General features: G+C 48.0%; 1 protein-coding gene across 3 annotated transcripts in view; it reads left to right on the top strand.

Annotated features, from left to right (window-relative positions):
• The window catches only part of CCDC86 (coiled-coil domain containing 86), a 39,177-nt gene extending 26,119 nt beyond the window's left edge, over positions 1–13,058 (top strand). For 2 of the 3 annotated variants that reach the window (XM_056531087.1, XM_056531088.1), the window contains exons 4-6: positions 9,982–10,111; positions 11,047–11,121; positions 12,151–13,057. In XM_056531087.1, coding sequence (XP_056387062.1) covers positions 9,982–10,111; positions 11,047–11,121; positions 12,151–12,306 — 361 coding nt within the window. In that variant the 3' untranslated portion in view covers positions 12,307–13,057. Of the gene's footprint in view, positions 1–9,981; positions 10,112–11,046; positions 11,122–12,150 lie in introns of all 3 variants that reach the window. The other variant, XM_056531086.1, reaches the window with a different exon arrangement.
• The last annotated feature ends 1,569 nt before the right edge of the window (positions 13,059–14,627 follow it).

Here is a 14,627-nt window from a genome sequence, read left to right on the forward strand (position 1 = left end):
CCACCCCCCAATATATATATATATATATATACAGAGGAGACCACCCCCCAATATATATATATATATATATACAGAGGAGACCACCCCCCAATATATATATATATACAGTGGAGACCACCCCCCAATATATATATACAGTGGAGACCACCCCCCAATATATATATACAGTGGAGACCACCCCCCAATATATATATACAGTGGAGACCACCCCCCAATATATATATACAGAGGAGACCACCCCCCAATATATATATATACAGAGGAGACCACCCCCCAATATATATATATATATATATATACACAGAGGAGACCACTCCCCAATATATATATATATATATATATATATATATATATATATATACAGAGGAGACCACCCCCCAATATATATATATATACACAGAGGAGACCACCCCCCAATATATATATACAGAGGAGACCACCCCCCAATATATATATATACAGAGGAGACCACCCCCCAATATATATATATATATATATATATACAGAGGAGACCACCCCCCAATATATATATATATACAGAGGAGACCACCCCCCAATATATATATATATATATACAGAGGAGACCACCCCCCAATATATATATATATATATATATATATATATACAGAGGAGACCACCCCCCAATATATATATACAGAGGAGACCACCCCCCAATATATATATACAGAGGAGACCACCCCCCAATATATATATACAGAGGAGACCACCCCCCAATATATATATACAGAGGAGACCACCCCCCAATATATATACAGAGGAGACCACCCGAATGTATACAGAGGAGACCACCCGAATGTATACAGAGGAGACCACCCGAATGTATACAGAGGAGACCACCCGAATGTATACAGAGGAGACCACCCGAATGTATACAGAGGAGACCACCCGAATGTATACAGAGGAGACCACCCCAATGTATACAGAGGAGACCACCCGAATGTATACAGAGGAGACCACCCCAATGTATACAGAGGAGACAACCCCAATGTATACAGAGGAGACCACCCCAATGTATACAGAGGAGACCCCCCCCCAATGTATACAGGGGAGACCCCCCCCCCCCAATATATACAAAGGGGAACCTCCACAATATAAAGACCCCCCTATATATTTAGAATGCCATCCAGGAATGCTGGGATTTGTAATAATCCAGGAGATCACTGGGGGATCCGATCTGTTATAATCCAGGAGATCACAGGGGGGGGTCTGTTATAATCCAGGAGATCACAGGGGGGGGTCTGTTATAATCCAGGAGATCACAGGGGGGGTCTGTTATAATCCAGGAGATCACTGGGGGATCTGTTATAATCCAGGAGATCACTGGGGGATCTGTTATAATCCAGGAGATCACTGGGGGATCTGTTATAATCCAGGAGATCACTGGGGGATCTGTAATAATCCAGGAGATCACTGGGGATCTGATCTATGGTAATTCAGGAGATCACTGGGGGATCCGATCTGTAATAATCCTGGAGATCACTGGGGGATCCGATCTCTAATAATCCGGGAGATCACTGGGGGATCCGATCTCTAATAATTTGGGAGATCACTGGGGGATCCGATCTGTAATAATCCGGGAGATCACTGGGGGATCCGATCTCTAATAATTCGGGAGATCACTGGGGGATCCGATCTGTAATAATCCAGGAGATCACTGGGGGATCTGATCTGTGGTAATTCAGGAGATCACTGGGGGATCCGATCTCTAATAATTCAGGAGATCACTGGGGGATCTGATCTCTAATAATTTGGGAGATCACTGGGGGATCCGATCTGTAATAATCCAGGAGATCACTGGGGGATCTGATCTGTGGTAATTCAGGAGATCCCAGGATCCTCCCCGGCAGCCGACCCTCTTCTGATTGATTCAGTGGTGAAGTTTTTCCTTCTCATTTGGATGAGGTTCGTCCAATGATTAAGGGGGAGGGGTGGGACCACCCTGCGCTGTGAGGAATTTCCTGTCCCTTTCCCCATTGACCACCAGGGGGCGCTCTTTATTACTTCTCTCTCAACTAATCGATAACTAATTGTGAAAGTTTATAAGTATTTTCATGATTGATTAGTTGTTGCGTTTCGAGAGGTCACATTGATTTACTATGTATATTTGTACCTGTGGCCCCGGCAGCCTGTGTTGTAAGAGGGGCCCCGCACACATGATCCTCTGCTTCCTGCAGCTCCTCTCTGCGACTATCAGGAGTCCCCAGCTCTCAGCCCCCCCAATCTACTTACCAGACCCCACAGCACTCCAGCCCCCCCAAATTTGTTTTAGTTCTGGTATAACCAAAAATTACAAACCCGAGTGTCGCCAGTCAGCAATAGCTGATAATATCCCTGTATGAGCCATTAGCCCAGACCTCTGATGAAGTTCTGAGGAGTGAAACATGTCAGGGGGGCTATGTCATGTGACTGTATTTACTATCACTTCATGTCACATAGATATTGTGTATTTTTTATATCATATATAAGCATTTTTGGCTGCAGGCCAAACAGATGATAAAAATGGACCTGCGACACAGGCTTATTAAAAGCTCAGAAACCTAGCCCCCCTGACATGTTTTGCTCCTCAGAGCTTCATCAGAGGTCTGGGTAAGTCATCCCTGGGACAGTTTAGTTATAGCCTCTGTCTGTGACATCACAACAAAAGGGGAGGAGCCTAGGCCTCCAATCATATTACTCCATATATGTCCCCCTTACACGTTTCACTCCTCAGAGCTTCATCAGAGGTCTGGGCTATATTACAAAGCTATTGGTGAGTGGGGATTTTTAAAGGGGTATTCCAGGCAAAAACTTTTTTTATATATATCAACTGGCTCCGGAAAGTTAAACAGATTTGTAAATTACTTCTATTAAATAATCTTAATCCTTCCAATAGTTATTAGCTTCTGAAGTTGAGTTGCTGTTTTCTGTTTAACTGCTCTCTGATGACTCACGTCCCTGGAGCTGTCCAGTTCCTATGGGGATATTTTCCCATCATGCACAGCTCCCGGAACGTGACATCATCATTGAGCAGTTAGACAGAAAACTCCAGAAGCTAATAACTATTGGAAGGATTAAGATTTTTTAATAGAAGTAATTTACAAATCTGTTTAACTTTCCGGAGCCAGTTGATATATAAAAAAAAGGTTTTGCCTGGAATCCCCCTTTCATTTTTGGTTATACGGAGACTGTTCCTAAAGCACAAATAAGTAATATTGGGGGGGGGGGGGGGGGGGGGGGACTGGTGTTGTTTATAGTTGGAAACCTTACCCATTTCTCCACTGGGGTATTTTTTGTTATAATTGAAGATGGGGAGGGGGGCGCTCCGGGGACTGGTAAGGGGCCGGGTCCCATACAGGGGATTGCGGGGAGTCCCAGCCGTCACCTGCAATGTGATCAGACACAAATCTTCTATCCTGTGGATAAGGGATTAGTAAGATTCCCCGGGGGACCCCTTTAATATGCAGATGGTTGTGGTAAATGGTGAGGACGTAAACCGGTCAGATCTGGTTCCTAAATCACAGAGAAGACTTTAAAGCAATTATTTCCAAACAGCGTGTCTCCAGCTGTTGCAAGACTACGATTTCTGGCATGACAGGACAGAGCGGAGCAGAAGGTCCCGCCCCTCTAGCTGAGTGAATTATCATATTGGTGGAAATTACTTAATGTGGACTTCTACTTAATAGGGGGGATTCCCTACCTGCATGACTACTCTGCTCAAAATACTAAAGGGAACACAATGTAACGGGAACGGCGCAATGTAACGGCGCAATGTAACGGCGCAATGTAACGGCGCAATGTAACGACACAATGTAACAGCACAGTGTAACGGCGCAATGTAACGGCGCAATGTAACGGCGCAATGTAACGGCGCAATGTAACGGCGCAATGTAACGGCGCAATGTAACGGCGCAATGTAACGGCGCAATGTAACAGCACAGTGTAACGGCGCAATGTAACGGCGCAATGTAACGGCGCAATGTAACGGGAACGGCGCAATGTAACGGGAACGGCGCAATGTAACGACACAATGTAACTTCAAGTCACTGACACTTGTGTGAGATCCCACTGTCCACTCAGGAAGAACACTGATTGACAATCAATTTCACATGGAACAGACAACACGTGGAAATTATAGGCAATTAGCAAGACACCCCCAATAAAGAAGTGGTTCTGCAGGTGGTGACCACAGACCACTTCTCAGTTCCTATGCTTCCTGGCTGATGTTTTGGTCACTTTTGAATGCTGGCGGTGCTTTCACTCTAGTGGTAGCATGAGACGGAGTCTACAACCCACACAAGTGGCTCAGGTAGTGCAGCTCATCCAGGATGGCACATCAATGCGAGCTGTGGCAAGAAGGTTTGCTGTGTCTGTCAGCGTAGTGTCCAGAGCATGGAGGCGCTACCAGGAGACAGGACAGTACATCAGGAGACGTGGAGGAGGCCGTAGGAGGGCAACAACCCAGCAGCAGGACCGCTACCTCCGCCATTATACAAGGAGGAGCACTGCCAGAGCCCTGCAAAATGACCTCCAGCAGGACACAAATGTGCATGTGTCCACTCAAACGGTCAGACACAGACTCCATGAGGGCGGTATGAGGGTCCGACGTCCACAGGTGGGGGTTGTGCTTACAGCCCAACACCGTGCAGGACGATTGGCATTTACCAGAGAACACCAAGATTGGCAAATTCACCACTGGCGTCCTGTGCTCTTCAAAGATGAAAGCAGGTTCACACTGAGCACATGTGACAGACGTGACGGAATCTGGAGACGCTGTGGAGAACGTTCTGCTGCCTGCAACATCCTCCATAACTGGTTTGGCGGTGGGTCAGTAATGGTGTGGGGTGATATTTCTTTGGGGGGCCGCACAGCCCTCCATGTGGTTACCAGAGGTAGCCTGACTGCCATTAGGTACCGAGATCCTCAGACCCCTTGTGAGACCATATGCTGGTGCGGTTGGGTTCCTCCTAATACAAGACAATGCTAGACCTCATGTGGCTGGAGTGTGTCAGCAGTTCCTACAAGAGGAAGGCATTGATGCTATGGACTGGCCGCCCGTTCCCCTGAATCCGATTGAGCACATCTGGGACGTCTCGCTCCATCCACCACAGACTGTCCAGGAGTTGGCGGATGCTTTAGTCCAGGTCTGGAGGACATCCCTCAGGAGACCATCCTCCACCTCATCAGGAGCATGCCCAGGCGTTGTAGGGAGGTCATATGGTCACGTGGAGGCCACACACACTACTGAGCCTCATTGGGACTTGTATTAAGGACATTACATAAAGTTGGATCAGCCTGTAGTGGGGTTTTCCACTGTGATTTTGAGGGTGACTCCATATCCAGACCTCCAGGGGTTCATACATTTCATTTCCATTGATAATTTTTGTGGGATTTTGTTGTCACATTCAACTATGTAACGAGGAAAGGATTTCATACGATTAGTTAATTCAGATCTAGGATGTGTTATCGCAGTGTGCACTTGATTTTTTTGAGCAGTGTACTTCCCTACCGAGGGCTTCTGCTTAATAGGGGGATTTTCTACCTAACAACTGGGGACATCTCCTAATATTGTCAGTGAGGGCTTCATGTTGGACGAGGTCACACACAGCGTTCCTGACACTGGATGCGCTGCCGACAGTCATGACCGGGCTCCCTGCAGCTCTGTGTCCCTTCTCGTAGCGGTGGATTTCCTGCGGACACAGAGCTATCGGGCCGCAGCACGGAGTCTGCTCTGCAAATACGCTGCGGTTGCGTTGTGTGTGACCCTACACTAAAAAAGCATCGGTGATTGGTATTGGCGAATACTTGAATACATAGTATTGGAACTTGTCTTATAAAAATGTCCGATGTCAGGGGGATCTATAGGAATGTTTTCCTGTCCCCCTTGTAGGAGATGTGGGGGGGGGTCTCTGTAGGAATGTTGACCCCTCCCCCCTTGTAGCTGATGTTGGATGTCTTCATAATATTACAATAATAATAATATTTTCATTATTAATAATATTCATTATTATTATTACTTGTGTTTTTTGTTTGTTTGAAATATGCCAAGGCCCTTGTTTATACCACTGCCAGGGCCCTTGTTTATACCACTGCCAGGGCCCTTGTTTATACCACTGCCAGGGCCCTTGTTTATACCACTGCCGGGGCCCTTGTTTATACCACTGCCAGGGCCCTTGTTTATACCACTGCCGGGGCCCTTGTTTATACCACTGCCGGGGCCCTTGTTTATACCACTGCCGGGGCCCTTGTTTATACCACTGCCGGGGCCCTTGTTTATACCACTGCCGGGGCCCTTGTTTATACCACTGCCGGGGCCCTCAGAGTAGAGCGATGCTCTTCCCAAATAGAGAAGAGATGTCAACACCTGGGGTACAGGGCGGTCTCCTCCAGTGTAGATGGTTCTCTCTATCCTTGGGGTACAAGGCGATCTCCTCCAGTGTAGATGGTTCTCTCTATCCTTGGGGTACAGGACGGTCTCCTCCAGTGTAGATGGTTCTCTCTATCCTTGGGGTACAGGACGGTCTCCTCCAGTGTAGATGGTTCTCTCTATCCTTGGGGTACAGGGCGGTCTCCTCCAGTGTAGATGGTTCTCTCTATCCGTGGGGTACAGGGCGGTCTCCTCCAGTGTAGATGGTTCTCTCTATCCTTGGGGTACAGGACGGTCTCCTCCAGTGTAGATGGTTCTCTCTATCCTTGGGGTACAGGGTGGTCTCTTCCAGTGTAGTTGGTTCTCTCTATCCTTGGGGTACAGGACGGTCTCCTCCAGTGTAGATGGTTCTCTCTATCCTTGGGGTACAGGACGGTCTCCTCCAGTGTAGATGGTTCTCTCTATCCGTGGGGTACAGGGCGGTCTCCTCCAGTGTAGATGGTTCTCTCTATCCTTGGGGTACAGGACGGTCTCCTCCAGTGTAGATGGTTCTCTCTATCCTTGGGGTACAGGACTGTCTCCTCCAGTGTAGATGGTTCTCTCTATCCTTGGGGTACAGGACGGTCTCCTCCAGTGTAGATGGTTCTCTCTATCCTTGGGGTACAGGACGGTCTCCTCCAGTGTAGATGGTTCTCTCTATCCTTGGGGTACAGGACGGTCTCCTCCAGTGTAGATGGTTCTCTCTATCCTTGGGGTACAGGGCGGTCTCCTCCAGTGTAGATGTTTCTCTCTATCCTTGGGGTACAGGGCTGTCTCCTCTGGTGTAGATGGTTCTCTCTGTTCTTGGGATATAGGACTGTCTCCTCCAGTGTAGATGGTTCTCTCTATCCTTGGGGTACAGGGTGGTCTCTTCCAGTGTAGTTGGTTCTCTCTATCCTTGGGGTACAGGATGGTCTCCTCCAGTGTAGATGGTTCTCTCTCTCCTTGGGGTACAGGACGGTCTCCTCCAGTGTAGATGGTTCTCTCTATCCTTGGGGTACAGGATGGTCTCCTCCAGTGTAGATGGTTCTCTCTATCCTTGGGGTACAGGACTGTCTCCTCCAGTGTAGATGGTTCTCTCTATCCTTGGGGTACAGGACTGTCTCCTCCAGTGTACATGGTTCTCTCTATCCTTGGGGTACAGGACGGTCTCCTCCAGTGTAGATGGTTCTCTCTATTCTTGGGGTACAGGACGGTCTCCTCCAGTGTAGATGGTTCTCTCTATCCTTGGGGTACAGGACTGTCTCCTCCAGTGTACATGGTTCTCTCTATCCTTGGGGTACAGGACTGTCTCCTCCAGTGTACATGGTTCTCTCTATCCTTGGGGTACAGGACTGTCTCCTCTGATTTAGATGGTTCTCTCTGTTCTTGGGATATAGGACGGTCTCCTCCAGTGTAGATGGTTCTCTCTATCCTTGAGGTACAGGGCGCTCTCCTCCAGTGTAGATGGTTCCTCTATCCTTGGGGTACAGGACTGTCTCTTCCAGTGTAGATGGTTCTCTCTATCCTTGGAGTACAGGGCAGTCTCCCCAGTGTAGATGGTTCTCTCTATCCTTGGGGTACAGGACGGTCTCCTCCAGTGTAGATGGTTCTCTCTATCCTTGGGGTACAGGACTGTCTCCTCCAGTGTAGATGGTTCTCTCTATCCTTGGGGTACAGGACGGTCTCCTCCAGTGTAGATGGTTCTCTCTATTCTTGGGGTACAGGACGGTCTCCTCCAGTGTAGATGGTTCTCTCTATCCTTGGGGTACAGGACTGTCTCCTCCAGTGTAGATGGTTCTCTCTATCCTTGGGGTACAGGACGGTCTCCTCCAGTGTAGATGGTTCTCTCTATTCTTGGGGTACAGGACGGTCTCCTCCAGTGTAGATGGTTCTCTCTATCCTTGGGGTACAGGACTGTCTCCTCCAGTGTACATGGTTCTCTCTATCCTTGGGGTACAGGACTGTCTCCTCCAGTGTACATGGTTCTCTCTATCCTTGGGATACAGGACGGTCTCCTCCAGTGTAGATGGTTCTCTCTATCCTTGGGGTACAGGACTGTCTCCTCCAGTGTAGATGGTTCTCTCTATCCTTGGGGTACAGGACTGTCTCCTCCAGTGTACATGGTTCTCTCTATCCTTGGGGTACAGGACTGTCTCCTCCAGTGTACATGGTTCTCTCTATCCTTGGGGTACAGGACTGTCTCCTCCAGTGTACATGGTTCTCTCTATCCTTGGGATACAGGGCGGTCTCCTCCAGTGTAGATGGTTCTCTCTCTCCTTGGGGTACAGGGTGGTCTCCTCCGGTGTAGATGGTTGTCTCTATCCTTGGGGTACAGGATGGTCTCCTCCAGTGTAGATGGTTCTCACTATCCTTGGGGTACAGGACGGTCTCCTCCAGTGTAGATGGTTCTCTCTATCCTTGGGGTACAGGATGGTCTCCTCCAGTGTAGATGGTTCTCTCTATCCTTGGGGTACAGGACTGTCTCCTCCAGTGTACATGGTTCTCTCTATCCTTGGGGTAAAGGACGGTCTCCTCCAGTGTAGATGGTTCTCTCTATCCTTGGGGTACAGGGCGCTCTCCTCCAGTGTAGATGGTTCTCTCTATTCTTGGGGTACAGGGCACTCTCCTCCAGTGTAGATGGTTCTCTCTGTTCTTGGGGTACAGGGCGGTCTCCTCCAGTGTAGATGGTTCTCTCTCTCTCCTTGGGGTACAGGACTGTCTCCTCCAGTGTAAATGGTTCTCTCTATCCTTGGGGTACAGGGCGCTCTCCTCCAGTGTAGATGGTTCTCTCTATCCGTGGGGTACAGGGCGGTCTCCTCCAGTGTAAATGGTTCTCTCTATCCTTGGGGTACAGGGTGGTCTCCTCCAGTGTAGATGGTTCTCTCTATCCTTGGGGTACAGGGCTGTCTCCTCCAGTGTAGATGGTTCTCTCTCTCCTTGGGGTACAGGGCGGTCTCCTACAGTGTAGATGGTTCTCTCTGTTCTTGGGGTATAGGACGGTCTCCTCCAGTGTAGATGGTTCTTTCTATTCTTGGGGTACAGGGCGGTCTCCTCCAGTGTAGATGGTTCTCTCTATCCTTGGGGTACAGGACGGTCTCCTCCAGTGTAGATGGTTCTCTCTCTCCTTGGGGTACAGGGCGGTCTCCTACAGTGTAGATGGTTCTCTCTGTTCTTGGGGTATAGGACGGTCTCCTCCAGTGTAGATGGTTCTTTCTATTCTTGGGGTACAGGGCGGTCTCCTCCAGTGTAGATGGTTCTCTCTATCCTTGGGGTACAGGACGGTCTCCTCCAGTGTAGATGGTTCTTGCTATCCTTGGGGTACAGGGCGGTCTCCTCCAGTGTAGATGGTTCTCTCTATCCTTGGGGTACAGGACTGTCTACTCCAGTGTAGATGGTTCTCTCTATCCTTGGGGTACAGGGCGGTCTCCTCCAGTGTAGATGGTTCTCTCTATCCTTGGGGTACAGGGCAGTCTCCTCCAGTGTAGATGGTTCTTGCTATCCTTGGGGTACAGGGCATTGACCCCTAGATGTCTCCTGCAATACAGATCTCGCCTTGTGGGGAGACCCTAATTCCCATCCTTTTCTGCCCCCCCCAGGTTCTCCAGCATGGTCCGGGACCGGCCGCTGAACACCTCGTGGGAAGTAAAGATGAAACAGAGACAGGAGAAGAAGATGATGAAGAGCTTCGCCCAACAACTAAAGGAGGAGAAACAGCAGGAGAAGGAGGTGAGAGGGTCCATGGAGGTCGTGTGGTCAGTGATGGTCCGGACCATCTGAGACCCTTCTGCATTTTATGCTCGGTCTCTCTGGAACCATAATGACTCTTCTGGGATTGTGGCCCTAACAGGTGACCGGGGCCCGGCCTAACAGATCAGGTTTTTTTTAAGCATAGTCTATTATTAGAGAATAATGTAGATGTTCTTTTGTATTCCTTGAGCTTTATTGCTGCCTACATTTCCCAGGAATCCTCTGGCTTTGCGGAGTGAGATGAAGGGGAGGCATATATCTACTATATACTGATCCCATAGAGATATCAGCAGTATACAGATAGAGCTGGAGGGGAGGTGTATAACTACTATATAGCCTGATCTCATAGAGATAGCAGCAGTATACAGATAGAGCTGGAGGGGAGGCATATATCTACTATATACTGATCCCATAGAGATATCAGCAGTATACAGATAGAGCTGGAGGGGAGGTGTATAACTACTATATAGCCTGATCTCATAGAGATAGAGCTGGAGGGGAGGTGTATAACTACTATATAGCCTGATCTCATAGAGATAGCAGCAGTATACAGATAGAGCTGGAGGGGAGGTGTATAACTACTATATAGCCTGATCTCATAGAGATAGCAGCAGTATACAGATAGAGCTGGATGGGAGTGGTCTGGGAGATATCAGGAGGGAGGGAGTTCACATGATGTCATCTGACCCAGGACTGACCACTTTCTCTGACACATTAAGCGCTGTGATTTTTCTGTAGCTTTGATTGGTGATCACATGACCCAGTTAAAATAAAACAAATTATTTTTAAAACAGAAGGAGCTCTAGGACTAGTGATGAGTATGCATGATATGGGGGAAAAAGCTAAACCTAGAGTTCTCCTTTAGTGTATGTAGGGAATACGGCCTTTATGCACATTAATTCTCCTTTTTGTAGGCGAAAAAGCAACGTCGTGAAGAGAACCTAAGACGCAGGTTGGAAAATCAGCGAAAAGCGGAGGTGGTGCAAGTGGTAAGTGGAAGTGCCTACATGTCCGATTGGGTGTGGGGCGGGACGGGCCATACTGGGTTACTGCCCGGATGTTTTTGGCCTAGCCGACGTTGCTGCTTGGATAGTGAAGTATTACATGGCAGCCATTGTACTGCGCCCAATACAGAAATCGTGTAGGGGAGGAAGTGTCCAGGGGGCGGGGTCTCCTAGGTTGTATTGTTTCCATGGCCCCTCCTCTCTATATGCAATGGTACTACAGTTCCCAACAGCAGGGTGTAAGGTCTGGTTCACACAGTATTTGGCTGCCTCGGCATGCTGGGAATTGTAGTTTTACAATAGCTGGGGGCACCCTGGTTGGGAAATACCAATGTAATCAATAATGGAGGTGTATAAGGGGTAATATGCAATGGTACTACAGTTCCCAACAGCGGGATGTAAGGTCGGGTTCACACAGTATTTGGCTGCCTCGGCATGCTGGGAATTGTAGTTTTACAAGAGCTGAAGGCACCTTGGTTGGGAAACACTGCTCTTAATACAAACAGTCCAGGAACCTTAAAGGGGTACTCTGCCCCTAGACATCTTATCCCCTATCCGAAGGATAAGATGTCTAATCGAGGGGGTCCCGCTGCTGGGGACCTCAGCAATCTCTACTGCGGCACCCCAGACATCCGGTGCATGGAGCGAACTTCACTCTCTGCCGAATGACTGACGATGCGGGGCGGAGGCTCGTGATGTCTCGGCCACGCCCTGCTTGTGATGTCAGGCCACGCCTCCTCAATGAAATTCTATGGGAGGGGGCTGTGACGTCACGAGCCTCCGACTATGCTCCTGACGCTCTAAACGAACGCCGGGTGCAGCAGGAAAATCACGGGGGTCCCCAGCAGCGGCACCCCCGCAATCAGACATCCTATCACCTATCCTTTGCATAGGGGATAAGATGTCTAGGGGAGGAGTACCTCTTTAAGTGCCCGCCCCCTGGACACTTCTCATACGTATAGTCTGGACGCCTCTCCCGCCTCACTAACAACACGTTTGTTCTTTTCCTGTCAGATCCGTAATCCAGCAAAGCTGAAGCGAGCGCGCAAGAAGCAGCTGCGCTCCATAGAGAAGAGAGACACGCTGATGATGTCACAGGCCGGGAAAAACCTGCAGAAGAAAAAGACAGCGCCCCCTAAAGGACCGGAGGAAAAGACCGTGTCTGGGTGAAGTTGGGGTTTAAAGATGGACAGAAACAGAGCATCTGGACTATACGCTGTGGCTGAGCGGCCATCTTGTCTGTGTGACAAGAAGGGGGAGGGGCCTGTTATCGACTTTGGCGCCTCTCCGGACTGACTCTAATGACCTTTACGGAGCCTCCATGACACTGATGTGAATATTTCTTCCCCCGATTGTCCTGTCGGGGATGTGATTTATTAAAGAATCTGCGGACCGATCCTCGTTTATTATATCATAGAGAAATCCACCGCCGCTTACGTGTTTTCACCAGATTTTTGTTCTCTAAGTGTTTATATCCACAATATAATTGCGCGGAGCGGGTGAAATTCACTGTGGTTTTTATGCTAATTTTGCTGCTTTTTTTTTTTTTTTGTTACGTTTTTGTGTGTGAACGGTGCCGGAGGTGGATCCTGGGGGCGTCTTCTGGATAGTAAGGAGCGTTATCTCCGTCGCGGTGGGGGTTGGGTGCTCCTGCTTTTATAGATTGATTGGCGTTTAATTTAAAGTTCTCCCTGGACTGCGCAGCGGACGTGAATCCTACAGACACGTAGAGATCAGGAGTGGGCGGGGCTCTCGTGGTTGTAGTGTAAGAAGATAAGACTAATAAAAAAAAAAACAAATAAATAAATAATTTTCTCAATTAAGGCTGAAAACTGACGCAATTGTTTTTGTGAAAAAAATTATAATGGCCAGAAAAAGCGTACGCGGGGAGTCAATAGGTAAATATGAAATGTCAGAACAATATCTTGTTTTTTTTTTTTTTTTTTTTCCCCAAAATGGCAGCATTAAAAATAAATAAAATATAAATAATGCTAACACCACCCCCCCCCCCCCCCAAAAAAAAAAAAAATTTAAATAAAAATTATTATTCACATCAGTGTCCATTTTTTAATAGAGATCCTTGAGTCACATGATAAAATAATCACGTGTCTTGTATAAAATGTAGAACGGAAACCAGCTCTGCCGCCGACGCAATAGTGTTCACCGCACCCAGTATGGGACAACAGAATCTTGCTTAAAGGGGTACTCCTCCACCCCTCAATGCAAGTCTATGGGAGGGGGCGTGGCATCCGCCACGCCCCCTCCCATAGACTTGCATTGAGGGGTGTGTCGTGACATCACGACCTCCGCACCCAGCGTATCGGAACAAAATGTTCCGAACGCTGGGGAAGTGGAGTACCCATTTAACCCCTTCACGACGACGGACGTAAATGTACGTCCTGGCTTGGCGGGACTTCCCGCACCGGGACGTACATTTACGTCCTGTGTATGACCGCGAGCATCGGAGCGGTGCTAGTGTCATACACGGCTGGTTCCGACTGCTAGTGGCAGCTGGGGACCCGCCGTTAATGGCCGACATCCGCGATCGTGCGGATGTCCGCCATTAACCCCTCAGATGCCGTGATCAATACAGATCGCGGCAGTGCGGCACTTTGAATGGATGATCGGATCACCCGCAGTGCTGTCGCGGGGATCCGATCAGCATGGCAGCCCGGAGGTCCCCTCACCTGGCTCCGGCAGTCTCCCGGGGTCTTCTGCTCTGGTCTGAGATCGAGCAGAAGATGACCGATAATACTGATCAGTGCTGTGTCCTATGCATAACACTGAACAGTATAAGAAATCAAATGATTGCTATAGATAGTCCCTTATGGGGACATAAAAAGTGTAAAATATAAGTAAAAAATAGTGAAAAACCCCCTCCCCCAATAAAAATGAAAATTGTCAGTTTTTCCCATTTTACCCCCAAAAAGCGTAAACATCTTTTTAATAAACGTATTTGGTATCGCCGCGTGCGTAAATGTCCAAACTATCAAAATATAATGTTAATGATCCCATACGGTGAATGGCGTAAACGTAAAAATACAAAAAATTCCAAAAATGCTGCTTTTTTTTGTCACATTTTATTTAAAAAAAAATGTATAAAAAAATTATCTAAAAGTTTTATATCTGAAAATGTGGTATCGATAAAAAGTACAGACGATGGCACAAAAAATGAGCCCTCATACCGCCCTATATCCGGAAAAATTAAAAGTTTTATAGGTGGTCAAAATAGGGCGATTTTAGATGACTGATTTTGTACAAAAAGTTTTAGATTTTTTTTTTAAGAGGTACAAAAATATAAAAGTATCTCGCCATGAGCATCGTTTTAATCGTATTGTCCCACACAATAAAGAACACATCGTTTTTACCGTAAAGTGTATAGTGTGAAAACAAAACCCTCCAAAATGTGCAAAATTGTGGTTCCCTTACGTCCTAACCAGCAGCACAAGTGGGGTGTTCTGCCCCTGTGAAGCTGGCAGGACGGTGGAATT

The sequence above is a fragment of the Hyla sarda genome, chromosome 7 (genome assembly GCF_029499605.1).
Source record: "Hyla sarda isolate aHylSar1 chromosome 7, aHylSar1.hap1, whole genome shotgun sequence".
Lineage (NCBI taxonomy): Eukaryota > Metazoa > Chordata > Amphibia > Anura > Hylidae > Hyla > Hyla sarda.